The sequence below is a fragment of the Sceloporus occidentalis genome, unplaced genomic scaffold, assembly GCF_023333645.1.
Source record: "Sceloporus occidentalis isolate IW3139 unplaced genomic scaffold, rSceOcc1.0.p SCAF_8, whole genome shotgun sequence".
Taxonomy (NCBI): Eukaryota; Metazoa; Chordata; class Lepidosauria; order Squamata; family Phrynosomatidae; genus Sceloporus; species Sceloporus occidentalis.
The window spans coordinates 25,627,215-25,648,097 of NW_028316988.1; the positions used below are offsets into that span (position 1 = coordinate 25,627,215).

The 20,883-nt window shown below is 44.1% G+C and overlaps 1 protein-coding gene across 2 annotated transcripts; it reads right to left on the minus strand.

Annotated features, from left to right (window-relative positions):
* Positions 1-998: 998 nt before the first annotated feature.
* Positions 999-18,544, minus strand: LOC149308360 (uncharacterized). Of its 2 annotated transcripts, none has more exons than XM_089535614.1 (13): positions 18,176-18,544; positions 11,192-11,320; positions 10,754-10,844; positions 10,186-10,255; positions 9,883-9,986; positions 8,531-8,629; positions 7,566-7,637; positions 6,577-6,645; positions 6,302-6,365; positions 5,765-5,836; positions 5,412-5,496; positions 4,373-4,480; positions 999-1,081 (listed from the first exon to the last, which is right to left on the minus strand). In XM_089535614.1, the coding sequence occupies exons 1-13, from the start codon at positions 18,214-18,216 to the stop codon at positions 1,066-1,068; spliced, it is 1,020 nt and encodes a 339-aa protein (XP_089391740.1). In that variant the 5' UTR covers positions 18,217-18,544; the 3' UTR covers positions 999-1,065. The 2 variants fall into 2 exon arrangements, with proteins under 2 accessions (XP_089391740.1, XP_089391739.1); XM_089535613.1 differs by lacking the exon at positions 18,176-18,544 and adding an exon at positions 14,259-14,442.
* Positions 18,545-20,883: the final 2,339 nt, after the last annotated feature.

The window sequence follows — 20,883 nt, forward strand, 5'->3', positions numbered from 1 at the left end:
TGAAGGTCTCTCTCTCTTAGACCAGTGCCTGGGAGAGCTCCATTGAGAGTCCCTCTTGGGTTGTCATCTTGAAGAGCTCCATTGAGGGTCTTTCTTGAGTCATTATCTTGGAGAGTTCCATTGAGGGCCCCTCTTGGGTCCTCACCTTAGAAAGCTCCATTGAAGGTCTCACCTTGGAGAACTCCTTTAAAGCCAGCACAAGCATGGGATGGATTTACAGCCCCACCAACATGAGATCCACTAGCCTCTGAATATGAAGCCCCAATTGTGGCATTACCTTTGTAAAAGAACACTGCCCCACATGCCATCCGAAATCTGGTCGCAGAGGTGCTTTACATATCATAATCACACCTTGAAAACATTTAATTATATATTAATACTTTCTGCAAGATTGTACATTTGATTTAAACACACAAACAGAGAAACACTGTTGGGACCAAAGAGCGCTTTTGCTCTTGAAATCCCTTTAAATATAGGGTGGAGGACCTTCTGAACTTCCAGATCCTTTGTACTGCTTATACCTTGTGGTTAGGGTTGGAAACGTTGCTATAGCCTGTATTTAAAATACTTCTGCATTTTCTTTTAAAGACCATTTATAAGCAAGAACAATTAGTATTATAAATATATATATCTTCGTGGTCTCTGCGAATCACACAAATGGGTTATACTGCACCTGTGCAGAGCTGTATAACTCATTTGTGTGAATATATATATATATATATATATATATGGGTCAACTCTCCTTGCTTCCTCCATGGCTGTGCAGAAAAAAATACACCTGATAAGTTGTCCCGACAAAAGAAGTCTACCTTGAAGGCAGCATATCCTGGACCCTTTTTGGATGACTCTGTATTCAATGTTCTTTAGAAGAAAAAGGAAATTATTTTGTTTTTGCAAGGCTGCTTAACAAATATTGGCCTCTTGTAGTCCTTGAGAAGCTTTGTCACACAGAGTTTAGGGTCAGAGGGCCACAGGAACCTTCTCTCTTTCCAACTTCTGACCAGCAGAAAGGTGGACGGACGTGGGAGGACAGGCTGTGTCTCTGGATGAGTCCTGGATCCTACCTCAGGTTGCTCTATACCTGCCAGGAAAGAAAATTAGAAAGTTTTATGCCTAGAGATGGATGAGTGAAGGCCAGAGAGGGCTTGCAAGTTGAGTTGGTGGGACCCGGTAGACTAAGGCAAAGGGAAATGTAGTGCTCTGAGCAACCTGTCTCCAAGCTCGGGCCTTGCAGTTGTGTTTAACGTGGAGCAATATTGGCTGGGGATTTGGGGAGTTGTAAGCCGACACATCTGGAAGGCTTCCAGGTGGACAAGTCAGGCATAAGGGCTGAGAATAGTAGAACCACTGTAAGCCCGACTTCCAAGTACATTTGTCCCTCCCTATTTGCTAGGGTTAGGGGCACAAGACCCCCGTGAATACGGAAAAACTGCAAATAACAAAAACACCATGTTTTTACCTGGGAGGACACCTCTCTAGGAATCTCTAGGTCCTCCAGTGCAACTCTGTGATCAACGTCCAACACACCCTGACCATAGAAATTGTGCTGGAGGAGCTACAAAGGCCTAATAGAGTATCCTCTCTAGGAATCTCTAGGTCTTTCAGTGCAACTTTTAGTTAAAGTTGACCATAGAGTCACACTGGGGTACCTAGAGATTCCTAGAGAGAACATATTAATCAAATCCACAAACATCAAATCCGCAAACTGTACTTTCTTGCCTTGTTCTCATTGCCTATTATCCTGTTTTGACTCTTCATGCAATAAACAGACAACCTGGACTTTTGCAAGCTGAGGTTTGTTGGCATCACAACTGTGTGTCGTTGTGCTTTTATTTTTACAATGGTTGGTTTTTCAACATGCAAGGTCAACGCCTACAAGGGAAGACCTTTCAATGTAGTTATCACTAGAGAGAGTCAGGGCGGTGCAGTGGTTTGAGCGTTGGACTACGATTCTGGAGATCGGACTTCGATTCCCCGCTCACCCATGGAAACCCACTTGGGTGACTCACACACTCTAGACCCTGCAAAACCCTGCAATTTTGGGTTGCTATAAGTCGGAAATGACTCAAAGGCACACGACAACTGACTACTTTTGTACTTCCAACTCAGTTTGCAGCAATTCAAGGAAGCTGGGGAGGAGAGTGGGAGGAAGAGAGGGAAACTGGGACATTTTCAAAGCAGCTGGGAAAGTGGGACAGCAAAGGATTACTGTGTGTGTGTGTGTGTGTGTGTGTGTGTGTGTGTGTGTGTATACACATACACTCATGTATAAGTCTAGAAATTTTAGTCAAAAAATGCACCCCAAAAACCAAGTCGACTTATCCACAGGTCAATGTGAGTATTGCACCTTAAGTCTTATTTAAAAAGAACCATCTGGAGAATGGAAAGAGCGTAATCTGACCTGAAAGTACTGACTCCCTTCTGCATTCTCATCCCTCTTGCCTTTAGTGTTCGTACAAACAGTTATTTTGCATCCTGGAATTTTATAAGCTATTTGGCATAGTTTTTCTTTGCTATATCCTTTGCTTCATCCTTTACATTCTTTGTTACAGGCCCCTAAATCTTATCCTCGACTTACCCATGAGTCATATTAAAATCCATACTTTTGGCCCCAAAACCTGCCCTCGACTTATGCATGAGGTTCGACTTATACTGGAGTATATATAGGTAAGCAAGTTTGTAAATGGCAACTCCACACCTTGTAAATGGTATGGAGTTGCAGTCCCATAACATCTGGGCATCCAGAGGTTAAACGCTACTAGTAAAAGGGCACAGCTGCAATGGTTTGGAAAGGCGGCATGAGGCCAGCAACAACAAGAAAGTATCAGGAGCATGTGTGTTAAGAGGCACATGAATGTGGCACATGTGCCAACAGATACGTTTGAAGAAAACACGCCAGTCTTGTTTGCGCAAGACCTGCCTCTGACATTCTTTTCTTATCCGTGAGAAACTATTTTCAGGACAGCAGTGTGCAGGCCATGCTCCGAATCAAAAGTCTCTTTTCCAATTCTGCCGGGCTAAGGATGATAGCAATGATGATTCTATTGACTTCTATCCCACTTCCCTCCCAAAATTGGGTCTCAAAGCACCTTGCAGTTAAAAAGCACAACACAATTGGAAACATAAAACATGTGAACATTAAAACGGAATGATACGATTCACTGTGTTAAAACTATCCAGGCCTCAGGTTTAAAACAATGCAGCTGGTTCTTTCAAAACAGTCTGTCTTAAAAGCTTGTTGGAATAAAAAGGTCTTTGAGACCCAGCATGGCGTAATGGTTTGAATCTCAGCTTGGTTATGAGATTCATAGAGTTGGAAGCAAGCAGAAGGGTCATCCTATGGGATCATGGGATTTATAGTGTGTTGAGGCACCAGCGCTGTCTGACAGAGAAGACACAATAGCTCAAGAAACAACAAATTCCAGAGCATGGAGCCAGGTGTCACACTGTGTTAATGCTGCGGTGCAGATGCTGCCTACATCTCAGGTTTTGGACAACAAACCTCAGGGCCTGGAGTGACCATAAAGCGACAACCCTAGTATGGGATCCCATCCCAGCTCTCTGGAAAAGACAGGGTTCAAGATACATATCCCTTCCTCTTCCACAGCAGATAAAATAAGAATGTCACCATATATGCATGTCTGCTGACTTGGGAGAAGATCCCATAGACCACAAAGGTGATCACTGATCCCATTGATCACACCTGAGTAGACCCCATCCACAGGCATGCATAGGGCTCCTATGAAGTGGAGTAGAGGCAAGCGAGTTAAATCCTTGACCTAAAAGCAAGCACGTTGCATCCATATTTCCATCCATGTGAGACAGGGATGTTGGCACAGAGAGAAAGAGAGAGAGAGAGAGAGAGGGACATGGGTGAAGATGTTTGGGGCGCACCGTGCCAAGCTGATATGGCATGCCAATAAAATTCTCATCCTTGCGCCACTTAACCTACCTATGGCATGAAAGCCAGAAGGAGAGTCAGATTCTTTTAAGCAGAGGTTGCACAAGGATGGAAGAAGCAGCCAAAGAGCATGAAGATGGCGTGGAAGGGGTCAGAAAGGATGGCAAGAATATTAAGAACAGCCTGAACAAATCCCAGAGAGGGATTTTGGACTTTGAGAGAGCGGTGGGTCGAATGTGTTTGTCTTGCCCAAGAGCAACACTCCTGGCCTGAGATTGGAGAGGGAACCGAATCTGTCTTTACATGCACTAATCCCACCAAAATGCTTGCATCTCTGTTATTTGTGTCTCCTGATGCTGGGGAAATGCCATGGGTTTGGTGGGTTTGCTCTAGCTGAGCTTCGAAGAGGGTTCAAGCTGTGTTTTGTCCATAAATGAGAAAAGCGGAGTGGGGTAAATCCGAATTACTCACCGATCGTGGAGATCGAGTTCAGGCCAGGCCCCCATGGAGGTGAGCTGTTCCTCCAGCTGGACGATACGGAGGCCGATGTATCCCGAGGACAGGAGCAAGACGACCACTCTGCAGTGTAAAGGAACACGTAAAATGTTTGTTTACAAAATCCTAATGCTAGAAGAGGCTGCCAAGGGTCATCCAGTTCAACCCCCTTCTGCCATGCAGGAAGTCCCTATCAAAACACTCCCTAGAGATGGCCATCCAGCCTCTGTTTATGTACAGAGGTGATGGGTAAGAAATAAATACACTTGTCCCCCCATATTCACTAGGGTTAGGGGCACAAGATCGCCATCAATATGAAAAAAAACCATGCAAATAATAAAAACACCATGTTTTTTACCTGAGCGGACACCTCTCTAGGAATTTCTAGGTCCTCCAGCGCAACTCTATGGTCAACGTCCGACAGACACTGACCATAGAAATTGCATTGGAGGAGCTACAAATGCCTAGTAGAGTATCCTCTCTAGGAATCTCTAGGTCTTTCAGGGCAACTTTGAGTTAAAGGTGACCATAGAGTTGCACTGGAGGACCTAGATGTTCCTAGAGAGAACATATTAATCAAAGCTGCAAATATCAAAGCTGCAAATATGGAGGGATGAGTGTATTGTCATTGCCTTCCATTCATCTCTATTCTATCCTATCCTATTCTAGTTTTGCTCCATTCCCTTCTATTCTGTTCCAGTCTCTTCTCTTCTCTTCTCTTTCTCACTCTTCCATTCCATCCATGTTTATTTCTATTCCTATTTAATTCTACGTCTCTTGGCTTGTTTTATTTTATTTTTTATCCTATGTATTTTTAATTAATTATTTTTAAAAGTAATACATCTGATATCTTTCAAAAAGATAATTTTATGGCCAAAACAACCCTGTGGGGCATCCTTCCCCAGCAAAAGGTCTCCTGCAGTGAGTTTTGTGGCTTGGGTAGATTCGAACCCTGGATCCTCGGCAACCACCGCTGTTTGGGTATGTATGTGTGTGTGTTTTGTGATGGACTCACAAGATGAGGTAGATGAGGATGACCGTGTTGAGGGGGTTTAAGGGTGACGTTGACCGCCGCGGTGTCTTGGCGCTTTGCTCTTGTCCTGCAGGGAGAAAAGGAAAGTCCTTCAGGTATGGTGGGAAAGGCGGAAGATAGAGGTTAAAGCTTTGCTCTTGCGTGCCGTGAAATCATTTCGGACTTATGGCAACCCTAAAGTGAGCTTATCCAGAGTTGTTGGGAAGGGGTTTCCCATTGGAGTTGTCTGAGGCTGAGAGAGTGTGACTTGCCCAATCTCACCCATGGGTTTCACGGCTGAGCCAGGAATTGAATCCTGGTCTCCGGGGGCATAGTCCATCCCTCAAACCACTCACCTCCGCCGGTTGCCATCTCCTTTTGAGGGTCATTTGGCGCACAAAGTGGCGCCTCCGTCCCGTCTGGCTCATCTGCAGAACGATATATGTATAAACTCCAATCAGCACCAGTGAAGGAATGATAGTCCATAAGAGATTCTGCGGATGCACAGTTTGATGCCACTTTTGCTGTCATGGCTCAAAGCTATAGAATCCTGGGAATGGTAGTTTGGAGAAATATTTAGTCCTCTGTGTCTGGCGCCACAACAAACTACAGTTCCCAGACTTCCGTAGCATGGTGCTATGACTGTCAAAAGTGGAGTCAAACTGGATTATTGCTGCAGTGCAGATGGTGCCATTTCTCTTACTTTATATACTTTACTATACCATATATACTATACTTTTTACTAAAGCATACTTTATATACTTTACTATATATAGTATATATACTTCACTACCTATAGATATGTGTGTGTGTGTGTGTGTGTGTGTGTGTGTGTGTGTGTGTGTGTGTGGATCTCAGTCAAAGAAAAGATAAACATAATATCTAGCTCTCACCAGACTCCTCTGGAAGGATTTCATGCTCTGGCGAATGGTGATTCGAATCCAACTCCTTGGACATCTGCAAGAAAGAGGAGGGTCAAGATGAGCGTGATGCTTTGCATGGCCATAGAAACCTATTGGATTACCTTGGGCGAGTCACATATTCCCAGCCCCAAAATGGAATGGGGAGGCTTTTTTTTTTTTTTGCAATCTGTTTCCCGATCCCAAAGATGTATGGGAAGGCAAAGACACACACCCATGTGTGTCTCACAACACACAAACAGACTTACCAAAGATATCTTCAGAAGGTTTTCAGTGCTGGCGTAAGGGGTGGAGAGGCTATGATTCCTGGCACCATCCTAAAAGGAAGAGAAAGAAACCTCAACATCCAAGAAACTGGAAGACCCCAGATGTGAAGTCAAAGGCTTTCATTTCTGGCATCCATAGATTTTTGTGGGTTTTTTTGGGGTTATGTGGCCATGTCCTAGAAGAGTTTATTCCTGATGTTTCACCTGCATCTGTGATTGTGGCATCTTCAGAGAATGCTGGCATGGAAGTATATATACCCCACTCTCTTCCATGCCAGCATTCTCTGAAGATGCCAGCCACAGATGCAGGTGAAACACCAGGAATAAACTTTTCCAGAACATGGCCACATAGCCCCCCAAAACCCACAAAAAGCTATTGGGAGGAGATGTCGGAACGGAGACAGGTGGCCAAAATGAAAGCTTGGCCTCCTCCAAATAAAAAAATCCTGCCCCCTTCCAAATGCAATTTTCTTGCAGTGCCCACCTTTCTAGCATTGAAAGGTTTTAAAAAGGCAACAAGCAAAAGGGCAGGACAGGTTCCAAGTGCCAGCGTGGTGCAATGGTTCGAGCGTTGGACTCCGGAGACCAGGGTTCGATTCCTCGCTCGACCGTAGAGGTGACTTTTGGGGAAGCCACACTCTCTCAGCCGCATTGGAAGGCAAGGGCAAAGCTCCTCTGAACAAACCTTGCCGCAGGATTATAATAATAATCTATTTATATATCCCGCCTCTCCAGATGGATCGAGGCGGCTTACAATATGTATAAATACATATATCCCCTTTGGTTTGTAATCCATGACAAATCAACAGAGCTGGATGGTGTCCCTTTGTTGGACTCCAGTTCCCAGAATCCCCAGGTCATGGGGGGATTCTGGGCATTGTAGTCCCCCCCCCCCCAAAGGAACCTTTTTTGCGTTCTGGGAAATTAAAACAGCCAAAATTTTGTCCGCATCCAAAGATGGACTTTGTTACCTGGAGGTGTTTGCAAATGGAACGGAGTAACCGATAGGCGCTTTCTCGCGACCGGAGAGACGAGAAAAGGAACTGGAGGAGAGAAGAAAGGATATCAATTATATCATGGATGTATTATATATTAACCAGGAAGACACTGTCCTATATATATATATATATATATATAGTCCCTCCCTATTTGCTAGGGTTAGGGGCACAAGACCCCCATGAATATGGAAAAACCGCAAATAACAAAAAACATCCTGTTTTTACCTGAGAGGACGCCTCTCTAGGAATCTCTAGGTCCTCCAGGGCAACTCTGTGGTCAACGTCTGACAGACACTGACCATAGAAACTGCGTCGGAGGAGCTACAAAGGCCTAGTAGAGTGTCCTCTCTAGGAATCTCTAGGTCAGGGGTAGGCAACCTGCGGCCCGCGGGCCGGATGCGGCCCGGCAAGGCCTTGGGACCGGCCCCAGCCCGGTCCTGCCGCCGATTGCCGCCAGGGCCTTTGGGGGGCAATTGTCTATAGAAGCCTCCAAAACATGCATTTATATTAACATTTTTTAAAAAATCAGCAAATTTTTTCGCGTGTCCTCCATTTTTTTTAAAAAAAAGTGTCTTCCATTTGAAAATTTTGTCCTACATTTGTCCTAGTTTATTTATATATTTAGGTTTTTTTAAAAAATTATTTAATTATTTATTTTTTGGCTTCGGCCCTTCAGTTGTCTGAGGGACAGCAACCCGGCCCCCGGCTCAAAAAGATTGCTTACCCCTGCTCTAGGTCTTTCAGTGCAACCTTTAGTTAAAGTTGACCATAGAGTTTGCGCTGGAGGACCTAGAGATTCCTAGAGAGAACATATCAATCAAATCCGAGAATAATCAAATCCGCAAATATTGAAGCCGCAAATATGGAGGGATGAGTGTAGACTAATGCTGGATCTTTCCTACCATCTTCTCTCCTCCCTGCCTATCTTTTTCTCTCACCTTTTCTCCTTCCTCGGTTCGGATGCAGATGGCGTTGGGTACCAAGAGGGCCGTGTTGGCTTTCTTGAGGACGCTGATGGTTGGCACCGGGATGATGACCTGAACCAGAAAAACATCATGGTAACCCCCGCCCTCTGAATAAATTTTGCCAAGAAAACCTCATGCATTGTTGTCCCGAAGTTGGAAATGGCTGGACACTTATTTAATATATTAATTGCTTGATTAATAATATATTCATTTCATGGACAGTGAATCCGCTGGGGTTTGGTCCCAGGACTCCCCTGCGGATACCAAAATCCAGGGATGCTCAAGTCCTATTAAATTGAATGGCATATTAAAATGGTGTCCCTTTTATCAAATGGCAAAATCAAGGGATACTTTTGGGACAGAAATTCATATTTTCAAGCCACTGACATTGCAATCCATGGCTGAGGAATCCACGGATACAGGAGGTCAACTGAATTTATTATTGAGTCTCATTTGTAAATCCTATTAAAATATATATATTATTATATTATATTATATTATATTATATAAATAAATACATATTACATTACATTATATTATATTACATGGCATTGTCTTGTCTTTATTATTATTTCTCCGATGGTTGAATCCATGGATACAGACGGTTGACTGAATTTATTATTTAGTCTCATTTTGGCAGAAAGGTGGGATATAAATCCCATAAATAAATCAATAAATATTATATTACAGGATATTATTATATTGTGTTGTATCGTATTGAATTGTATCGTATTTCTCCAATGGTGGGATCCATGGATAAGAAATCTATGGATACAGATGGTCGACTAAATTTATTATTCAGTCCCATTTTGGGAGAAAGGTGGGATATAAATCCCGTAAATCAATCAATAAATATTATATTATATTATATTACAGGATATTATTATATTGTGTTGTGTTGTATTGTATTGTATCTATTAGTATTTCTCCAATGGTGGGATCCATGGATAAGGAATCCATGGATACAGATGGTCAACTGAATATATCATTCTGTCCCATTTTGGGAGAAAGACAGGATATAAATCCCAGAATAAATTAAATAAATAAATGTTATATTACATTATATTAATTTATCTATTATCCTTTCTCCCACAATTCTGGAAGAGGGGAACATAGCAGAGCACAAAGCAATCCCTTTGTGAGACTACAACTCACAAAGCATTGCAGCATTGCAGTAAAAAGGAAGAGGAAGAGCCAAGCTCCAAGACAAGAGAAAGGGTTGAAAAACCGACAGATCTGTTCATCCTTTTGTTGCAGGGCTTTTCCCAAAAGAGATCCCCCCCTACTTTCACTTCAACTTCAGTCAATAGGAAGGAGCAGTCTACCTTAACCTCGCGCCGGATCATACTGCAATAGAAGCAGACGTGATTTTGGGAGACGTAGAGGCGGCCGTGGTAAGGGACCTCTCTTTGCCAGGCGCATGAAAATGCTGCAGGAAAAGATGTAGAGGTTAGTCAAAAAGATGGAGAAATGCAGCAACAAAGGCCGATACCATACACTAAAGGTTGCGTCCACACTGCCAAATCTATACCAGTTTGATCCCACATCCCAGTAAGCAAGGGGAGTGATTTTGCTTAAAAGGTTTACTGGACTAAATGTGGCGATAAGAAGAAGAGTAAATCACTCACTTTCTAGCAACTCCTCTTCTTCGGGGAGATCTTTAAAAACCCGGCGGAAATTGATGGTATGTTTCATCAGCTGGGGAAAAGGAGAGATGGATTAGGCATCAATCAATCAATCAATCAATCAGTCAATCAATCAATCAAATTAATCAGGCACTTAATTAATTCTTTTGAGATTACACACATAGAGATATTTCATATATTTGATATAATGTAGGGAAGCCAGCATGGCATAGTGGTTTGAGTTTTGGACTGTGTATGGCTCTAGAGACCTGAGTTCGAATCTCTGCTTGGCTACGGAAACACATTGGGTGGCCTTGGGCAATGTAATAATAATAATAATAATAATAATAATAATAATAATAATATAGTATATGGAATCGTATGTTTCATGGACAATGCAAAGTTCAAAAGCAAACGAACCATGGTGCAAAGAGACCTTTTAGCATCATTAATCCTGATCAATGCTATTGATTACTTCCTTTCCCAGCTGCATTTAATATGGAGACCCCATACATTTCATTGACGTAAGTGTGCTTTTTTAAAACATAGGCCATCTCACTTCCAAACTTACATTGGAGATGCTAGGCTCCGAGTTCCGATGCTGGACAAAGCCGGCTTCTTTCTCTCCCTCTTTGCAAAAAGATGGATCGTACGTTTTAGATCTGGGGGGAAAAAGAGTTAACCAGAAAAGAAATAGGATTTATATCCTGCAAGATGGATCGTACATCTTAGATCTGGAAAGAAAGAGATAACCAGACAAGAAATAGGATTTATATCCTGCCTTCCTCCCCAAACAAGACTCAATAATAAATTCAAGTCAACCTTCTGTACCCATGGATTCCTTATACATGGATTCCACCATCATAGAAATACTAATAGACATCATACAATACAATACAATGCAATATAATATAACAATATCCCATAATATCCCAACATATTTATTTACTTAATTCAGGGATTTATATGCCACCTTCCTCCCCAAATGGCACTGAATAATAAGACTCACCGGGACAAAGGCGGATTGTGTCCGTTGCGAAACCCTTCCCCAACTGGCTCCTCCAAACTCTGGGATTTCTTGTGTTCCGACATTTTCCTTTTGCCCTTCCTCTGTTTCCCGGAGATCTCTGATCCGTTGCTGGAGAGGAACAAGGCTTGGTTATTAACTGTGTCACGGTGCCCTCCTTCACCCCATGCCTTCGGGCAAATGCCAGCCTTCCTTGAGATACCATCAATCTTGCAAGTACCTACCTGCCATCCCAATAAATGGCGGGAATTGTTGGCCAGAATCCTGTATACTTCACTAAGTAACTTCCCTTGAGAAACCCTACAGACCTGACAAAAAGTCCTATCAATAGCAGAAAGGATTGCTTTCTGCCCAAGTGGCTCTGGAAGGAGATTATAATAATTTTACAAGACTTTTCAACCTTTCTGCCAAAGTGTGCTGATGCCTAACCAAACTACAGATCCCAGGATCCTTGGAGATGGAGTGGTGGCAGTAAAAGTGGCCTCAGATGGCATGATTTCTACATAGATGCACTCCAAGGTTCTTCGTCGGAAAGGTTCGAAAGGCAGTGAAACAATCTTGCATCCAAGAAAACTGGGGCCTCATTCCCACTACCTTTTAAACCGGATCGCAAATCGTTTTGAACCGGTTTAAATGACCCTGGTTCACACTTGAAACGAATCGCTGAAACAATTCGGAGAGGGGAAACCATGCGCCAGACCCATTGAAGCCATGTTGATGCTGACTTTTTCCCCACGTCTTTTTGGGTAAATCGATTCCGCGCAAGTGTGAACCAGATGCGGATTGGAATCGATTTCAATATGCCCTTTGGCCGGCTGGAGCGGGTCCATTTTGAATTGATTCGTTTATCAATGTGAACCACAAGTGGGTTGATTTATTTTATTCTGCAGCAAGAAAATGCGATCGGGGCAAAGTGGTGTGAGCCACGGTCCACTGCTGAACCACTCTGTCAATTCGGATCACAAAGTGATTTATTTGTAAGCTGGAATACAGCCCCAGTGTTGCAAAAGAAGTAACACCCTTCTTTGCTTTCGAAGCAACCTCTTCCCAGTTTGCCATGAGCAAAGGTCGAAAGCACCTTGTGCCACATTGCGATGTGTGTTAGTAAGCAGCCCTGAAAGGCTGAACCAAATCTCCCTGCAATTAGCCGCTTCATCCGCAATCTTGCCCTCAATGCAAACCCCAAGATTGCTTTTGGTTGATGCAAGAAGAGGAAACCAGTCCTGGACCCATCAAATGTGCCTTTTCACCTACACTTGCAAGGGCTTTGCATAGCCACAGATCAAGGAGCCTCCGCTTTCAGGAGCAGTGGAGCCCCAAAGAACCCTTCTTGGGATCCAAAGCTCCAGTCGGTGAGGCTCGATCTACTGTGAAACCAATACTAATGTGGATGTGAGCATGGTTTAAAATGTTCGCCTAGGACTCCAGAGTCCAGAGTTCGATTCCCACCTCGGCCATGGAAACCCACTGGGTGGCCATGTTCAAGTCACACTCTCTCAGCCTCAGGAGAAGGCAATGGCAAACCTTCTCCGAACAAATCTGGCCAAGAAGACTCCATGATAGGGTTGCCTTAGGGTCACCATAAATTGGAAATGTCTTGAAGGCACACAACAACATCACCAGACGCTTTGTGGATGAGTAGTCATTCAAAACCCATCCCCATCCTCAATGTGCTGCAGATGGGTTGGACTTCAAGGCCCATCTTCCTTGCTGAGGTCAGGGGATGATGGGGGTTGTAGTACAACACAACGTATGGATTGCAGAAGAGGGCCTTGGAGGCAGCAAACATGCTCCTCCGAAACGAAAGCAATGTTTATCCACTCAAGCAACTGGGGAAGAGGCCGACGCGAAGGAGGCTGTGGGCGGACATTTTCCACGGGCAATTTTCCCCGGGAATGTGGAACCGACCCAACTGGCTCTCTTCATCCTCTGCATCCTGTTTTCCATCACACCTCCTTTTAAAAAACTCCTCCCAATTCCCAGCTTCCAACTTTTGTGTTCCTGGATGAGTGATTTCCCTTGCCAGCTTTTGCACCCAGGCCCTTTCGGGATTCTTCTACCATATATATATATATATATATATATATATTGCAGGTTGAGGTCTCCCTTATCCAAAATGCTTCTTGGATATCCCCCCCTCCAGATTTTGGAATAGCTGCATATACCTAAGGAGATGAGACCCAAACCTAAACTCGAAATACATTTATGTCTCATACTCACACAGCTTGAAAGTCATTTTAGATACAATATTTGTCATGGTTTTGTGCACGAAACAAAGTTTTTGCACACTGAAGCGTCAGAAAGCAAAGGCGTCGCTGTCTCAGCCGCCCATGAAAGAAGTTTTGATTTTGGGGATTTGGGATAAGGGAAACTCAAGCCTGTACTCGAAACCGGTCTGTGCAATCTATATGGCCGAAGGGTTTTGACAACACAAACCTAAACTGTTCACAAATGTGACCTAATGCACATCAGAAGGAGCTGGTGCACATTTGAAGTGTATCAGAAGGGCCCAATGCACATAAAAAGCCCATTCTTTAGGACTGCAACCCCCGGCATCCAGAAGCATCCAGAAGGCTGCTGGGCTATGTCATCCTTCCCCCAATGATTTGGTTACATTTTTTTTTAAATGTAATTTTCATTATTTTCATTGGCTTCCTCTGGAAAAGGAACATTAAAAAGGATAATGTTCTGGACTGCAACCCCCAGCATCCCCAGGAGCCAGGCTGCTGGGCTTTGCCATCCTCCCTCCCTGGTTTGCTTAAGTTTTTAATGCTCAAAACCTAGTTTGTCCTAACTCTACATCTAGTCTTTCATCAGTCAATAAAACTTTGTGTCATTTTTATATTTTAAAATCCAGTGCCTGGGAACAGCTTTTCCTTTTTTGGATGGCAACTCCCAGCATCCCCAGAAGCTGAACTGGGGATTCTGGGCTATGGAGTCCCCCCCCAGGCATCCTAACCTTTCCAAAACCTTCTGAACCTCCCTAAAAATCCCTTTCTTTGGAGTTCCTTTCTTTGGAAGGAAGGGAAGATGAAGCGAGTTTTCCTACCTGCTTCTTTCTCCAGGGAAGCTCTCAGGTCTTTTCTGGGCCATCGAGGAGGCTCTGAAACGCACCAGAGGCTCCAAGCCCAGGATGATGGGTGTGACAGTCACTCTCCTCCCCTTTGCCCTTCCTTCCTAGGATGAGAACCGGTTTCACTCCGGAGGAAGGGAGCACGTCTGAACGCTCCTGACACGGGTCTTCTCCCCTGTGCCACAAACCTGGCTGGGCTTCTTTTGATCTGATCCCTTTTTGATGATCACAGATTGTATTCTTCCTATGGATTCAACTGGAGTGACTCTGGATTCAGGGGGAGCCCAAAGGCAAAGGCGCCCTCTGCTGGCTGGGTCTTGCATTGCCCTTCCAAGCTTTCCTCTGCCTGGCTCAGACTGCAAAACCCATCATCGTTGTTGGTTGGGGATGATGGGACAGGCAGTACATTGGGACCCTCCTTCTGACTCCTTCTGACCCAAAGGACACATTCCCTCCTTTTTTTTCATCCCTTCCAAACAAAATAAAATTCATATGAAATTGCCTTTTTTGGGAGGAAATGTAGTTTGGCCAGATGGGGAAGCTATAGGGATGCTGGACTACAGTCTCCATCATCCCCTGTGAGGGATGGGAACTGTAGTCCAGAGCCAAGACCAGGCCTCTTTCTTTCTTTCTTTCTTTCTTTCTTTCTTTTCCCTCTTTCCTTCCTTTCTCCCTTCAAATAGATATTTTATTAGTTTCAAAAGTTAAAATTAAATACACATTTAAACACCTTCCAAGAAGGAAGGAAGGAAGGAAGGAAGGAAGGAAGGAAGGGAATATATATTAATAGAATTTTATTAGGATTTGTAAATATTATTTGTATATATATGAATAATTATATTATATTGTATATTATAAATATATTATATTAATATTTGTAAACATTAATATATTTTATTAGTTTCAAAAGTTAAAATTAAATATCCATTTAAACACTTCCTTCCTCCCTTCCTTCCTTCCTTCCTTCCTTCAAATATATTTTAATAGTTTCAATAGTTAAAATTAAATACACATTTAAATGCTTCCTTCCAATGTATATTTTATTTGTTTCTAAAGTTAAAATGAAATACCCATTTAAACACCTTCCTTCCAATATATATATTATTAGTTTTTAATCAGAGAATGACTGGCAGGTAGATGTACATCAAAGCATCCCACAGGAAAAGCGATTGGTTTCTTCTGTGCCCTGTCCTTTATTTCATTTTTGTCTGCTCCAGTTTTTCCGCAGCAACCGGGATATTTTGGCTCCTTGCCTTTTCTGCAGATAAAAATCTATTTCTGGCATTCTGGGGGAATAGAGAAAGGGAGGGAAATAAACCACCATGGAACAGAGATGCAAAACTTCAACATTTTCCCCCTTAAAAGGGTGGCAAGTTGGTGGTTCCCATGTCAGTGGGAGAAGGAATCCGGTCCGGGTTTTGGGAAGCCTCACTGAAGCTCTCCAAGGTGCTGAACCCATTTTGCAGGAACTCAGCATTTTGGAGAGCTGCTTCAAAGCCTGGACTAAAACCTGTTTCTAACCTGCAGTGAAAAAACAATCCAGTTTGGCACTTCTTTGACGGCCCTGGATCCATGATATGGAAGCCTGGCATTTGGAGTTTGTTGTGGCAGCAGGGCTTTTGGCCAGAGTGCTTTGAGCTATGATGACTCTGAAAGACCAAGGAAGGAAGGAAGGAAGGGAGGGAGGGAGGGAGGGAGGGAGGGAGGGGGGAGGAGAAAAAAAGAAAGAGGAAGGAAAGAAAATAAAAAAGGAAGGAAGGAAGATTAAAAGAGAGAGAGAAAGAAAAAAGAAAGAAAGAAAGAAAGAAAGAAAGAGGGAGGGAGGGAGGGAGGGAGGGAAATCAAAAAGAGAAAGAAAGAAGGAAAGGGAGGGAGGGAGGGATCAAGGAAGGAAGGAGAAAAAGAGAAAGAGGTAGAGGAAGAGAAAGAGGAAGGAAAGGAAGGAAGCAAGGAAGGAAAGAGAAAGAAAGACCAAGGAAGGAAGGAAGGAAGGGAGGGAGGGAGGGAGGGAGGGGGGAGGAGGAAAAAAAAGAAAGAGGAAGGAAAGAAAATAAAAAAGGAAGGAAGGAAAAGAAGGAAGGAAGGAAGATTAAAAGAGAGAGAGAAAGAAAAAAGAAAGAAAGAAAGAAAGAAAGAGGGAGGGAGGGAGGGAAATCAAAAAGAGAAAGAAAGAAGGAAAGGGAGGGAGGGAGGGAGGGATCAAGGAAGGAAGGAAGGAGAAAAAGAGAAAGAGGTAGAGGAAGAGGAAGGAAAGGAAGGAAGCAAGGAAGGAAAGAGAAAGAAAGAAAAAGGAAGGAAGGAAGGAAGGAAGGAAGGAAGGAAGGAAGGGAGATTAAAGAAAGACAGAAAGAAAGAAAGTCCTCATCCTCAAAGTATGGAAAGTTCCTTTTGGATGCAGGCTCTAATCCCCAGCATCCTTCAGTAGCTGGTTGTGGATTCTGGGCATTGTAATGCTAAACAGGGCCCTTTCTAAGCTCCCCTGCCCCTTGTCAGCTACTTCTGCAGGTGAGGACATTGGGCTAAACATTGACAAAGCATCCCTCTCTATTCTCCTTGGGTTTACTTTGCTCTCTGGACCGATATCCAGTGAGTTAAAAACATGCGCGTGCCTGCTATAAAAAAGTGGTTTTATAACTCTGGAGGACCTTGATGTGGGTGCATAAAAGAAAAGTGACGTCCGCAAGCGTTTGATAATGGTGCTGTTTCTTAAGGTCAAGGATCAAACAACACGACTGACCAGGGGACCGAGTTCTAATCGTACCAAGAAGATTCAATCCAGGCAGTATTCTCAATTGAATGCAGAAAGTGTTCATTTGTTCCTTGGTCTCTCGACTTACTGAAATATTTTCCTTCTCTGGCTTCTCATTTTGATATTATGCCTTCCCTGTTCCTACTTAATTCTCCCAACAACAACAACAATAACCCTGCCAGGTGGGCCAAGTGGAGAAGAGCAGTTGACTTGGCCATGAAAACCACTGGCTGGCATTGGGTGAGTCACACACTCTCAGCCTCCCAAAAACCCCATGATAGGTTTGCTTTAGGGTCGTCATAAGCTGGAAACAACTTGAAGACACACAACGACAACGACAACAAAACCTGAACAAGCCTAAAGGCACCAGATTCCTTTCTAATCTTGGAAGCTAAGCAGGGTCAGCCACAGTTAGTTCTTGGGTGGGAGACCAAAAATGCATCCCAGGTGCTGGAGGCTCTATTTCAGAGGAAGCAACTGGAAAAACCACCCCTGAGTCTTCCTTGACTAAGAAATACATGGGGTTGCCATAAGTCGACAAGTGAAGGCACATATATACACCAAGGCACTAAATCCTGTCTGATCTTAAACGCTCAGCAGGGTCAACCCTAGATAGTGCTTGGATGGGAGACGGTCAATGAATCCCAGATGCTGGAGGCCCTATTTTAGAGGAAGGAACTGGCCAAACTGCCTCTGAGTCTTCCGCGCCTTAGAAAACCCTACAAAATCCACAGGGCCCCCATAAGGCAATTTGGAGAGACATGGGCACACAAATACCCTAAGCTAGGCATCAGATCCTGGAAGCTGAGCAGGGTAAACCCTGGTTATAAGTTGGATGGCAAACCGCTGACAAAACCCAGGTGCCGCAGGCTCTATTTCAGAGGAAGGAACTGGCCAAACCACCCCTGAGTCTTCCTTGCCTAAGAAAACCCTACAAAATTCACTGTGACATGAAGGCACACTGATGCACAGATATCTGAAAACAGTGGAAAACCCACTGCAACACGCCATGCGAGGGAAGCACCACTAATGTGCAACCCTCTAAAAAATGCAACAATAAGGGCCAAAATATAGCAACGTTTACCCTTCAAGGAGGGTTACAGTCATTGCAAAGAGGACCCTCCAAGGGTCCAAAATGACTTACAGGCCCAAGGCGTCATCTCTGAGGATTTTGTCGTGGTCCATTGTGGAGAAAACAGCCTTCGTCAGTTGGTGAGATCCTTGGCTGTGGCCTCCTTTTCCTTCTCGGCCGTGGTTTTTATCAACTGGTGGATGGGTGGGAAAAGTCCAAAGATCAACCCTGTGGAGGTTGCACCTGGCCAAGGGACACCAGGAAGGGGATCTTTGGAGAGCTGGAGAGCAAACAAGGTTGCTCCTTCCCTTGACCGAAGCTGCCTGGAGACTCACATCCTTCACACAGTTTCTACAGTGACAGCAGGTGATTTTTATCCCCCTGCAATCTCTCCTCCTTTCTTTCTTTCCAGCGAGGTGGTTAAAACAAATAATAGACTCTGAAAAATCTCCAACAACCACCTCCTCGGCGTTACCAATGGAGACTCGGATGCGCTTCCCCAGGCTGCGGAAGAAGGCATGCGTGCCTGCATGAGTGCTTGAAAATGCACCTCTTTCCTCGGCAGACAAGGCAGCTACAAAATACAGGGTTACAAAGATCCAATTGTAGAGCTGATCCCCAAACTTTGGTCCCCCAGATGTTTTGGATTTCAGGGCCCAGAATCCCAGACCATTGGCTTCTGGGAGTTGAAATCCAAAACAGCTGGAGGACCAAAGTTTGGGAACCACTTTTGCACCTAGTCCATTTACTCCAGTTAAGCGTGCTTCCCAAACTCTGGCCTTCCAGGTGTTTTGGACTTCAGCTTCCAGAATCCCAGACCAAGATGGCTGAGGCATCTGGGAGATGGAGACCAAAACACCTGGAGGACCAAAGTTTGGGAATCACCCTTTAGACCTAAACCATTGACTCCAGTTAACAGTGACTCCCAAACTCTGGTTCCCAGAATCCCAGACCAAGATGACTGAGGCATCTGGGAGATGGAGTCCAAAACATCTGGAGGACCAAGGTTTGGGAATCACCATTCAAACCTAGACCATTGACTCCAGCTAGCAGTGACTCCCAAACTCTGGTCTTCCAGGTGTTTTGGACTTCCACTCCCAGAATCCCAGATGATTGGCCAAGATGGCTGAGCCTTCTGGGAGCTGAGGTCCAAATCACCTGGATGTGTTTTGTAATAAATGAACAAAATATATGTTTATCCTCCTGTAGGGGAAGAATTGAGAGACATTGCCATGTTAATCTGGAATATCAGTACGCCAAAGGATCTTGCAACACCTTTAAAACTGACTGAGCGAAAGAAATCTTTCCTGGACTATGGAACGAGATATTTGTGAGATAGACTGGCTGTCAAAGAGATTTGGTGCCGCAGCAAACTACAAATCCCAGAATATCATAGCATGGAGCCTTGGCAGGTTAAGCGGTGTCAAATTGGATTAATTCTGTAGATGCAACCCTAAGAGGGAAAGGGGGAAAATAGTACCGGTATGTTCAGGTAAATCCCAATTGATCCTCTGCCATCCCATTTTGCTGGCTGATTTTAAAATGTCCTGGTTTCTGTCTCCACCTCCCTCCTTTGCCCTTTTACGCCAGCAAGTAACAATATTTTTATTAAGGCAGATCTTTGGAGTTTAGTGATGGAGCAGAAACATGTCCGTGAACTGGTGTGCTATATTTTTAACTAAGAAATTAATGGGGGAGTCCATTTTGTGTTCCTTGCCTTCACCCCTGCGGTGTGGTCTTTCATTTGAGGGGTGTTGCCTTCATTTTACAACTAGCCTTATCTGTCTGCCGAGCACGAGGAGGTGATTTCGAGGTGAAGTCTTTGGCCATGATTAATGCCAGGCTGGAGAATGATTAAACCACTTCCCTGATGCTCACATTTCACGCCACTTTTGCAGTACGGGGCTGGCGACACCTGAATCCGGATCCCACTTTCTGCATAAGACCAACAATGACCTGAACCCATCTCTCAAAGTCTCCAGTTTTCATGGGTCGCCTCCAGGCAAAGGTGCAAATCCTCCAGTTTTGGGAAGCTTGGCTCTAGGCAAGAAGAAAGAGCCAGGTGGAAATTTCGAACCTTGACAGCAATACACCAGTTTTTGTTCCAATGTGCAAAGATTCACTGAGCTTGAAAAGACTCTATAGGGGACCTATGGATCAACTGGGGTCCAGAACACACTGTAGAAAGAATCCAGTTTGAGACTGCTTTAACTGCCCTGGCTCAGTGCTAGGGAATCCTGGGAATTGTAGTTTATGGTGGCACCAGAGCTCTCTGACAGTAGGCTAAATGTCTCACAAAACTACAGTCCCCAGCATTCCCCAACAAGAGCCCCATTTGTTGGGATTTCCCCCTCCTTTTCCAAACAGGAAAATATCTCTCATGTATGTGGGTGGGTGTTTGTATGACAACTCGTGAACAATTACGATTAGTAATCAATGCGTAATGCTTCATTGCATCACGGGGGGCTGTCCCTAGGCCTCAGGTTGTGGGCTCCGAAAATCCAGGGGCAATCAGGAACTCGCAACCTTGCAGACCGTCAAGAGTGGTCTGCGATTGTGGTTCGATAGAATTAAAGCGATCGCCCGACATTTATTTACCGCCGTGGGGTGATACCGATCAAACCAATTGCAAGCAAAGGCAGGGCAATAAAAGCTTTATTTACTTTATAGACCAGCACACACCCCAAAGTTATTCTTAGTCACACTTTGTGTGGCCTTGTGGGGAATTTAACACAACATGACCACTGTTAGAGATGGTGTCTTTGCCAAGAGTGGGATCC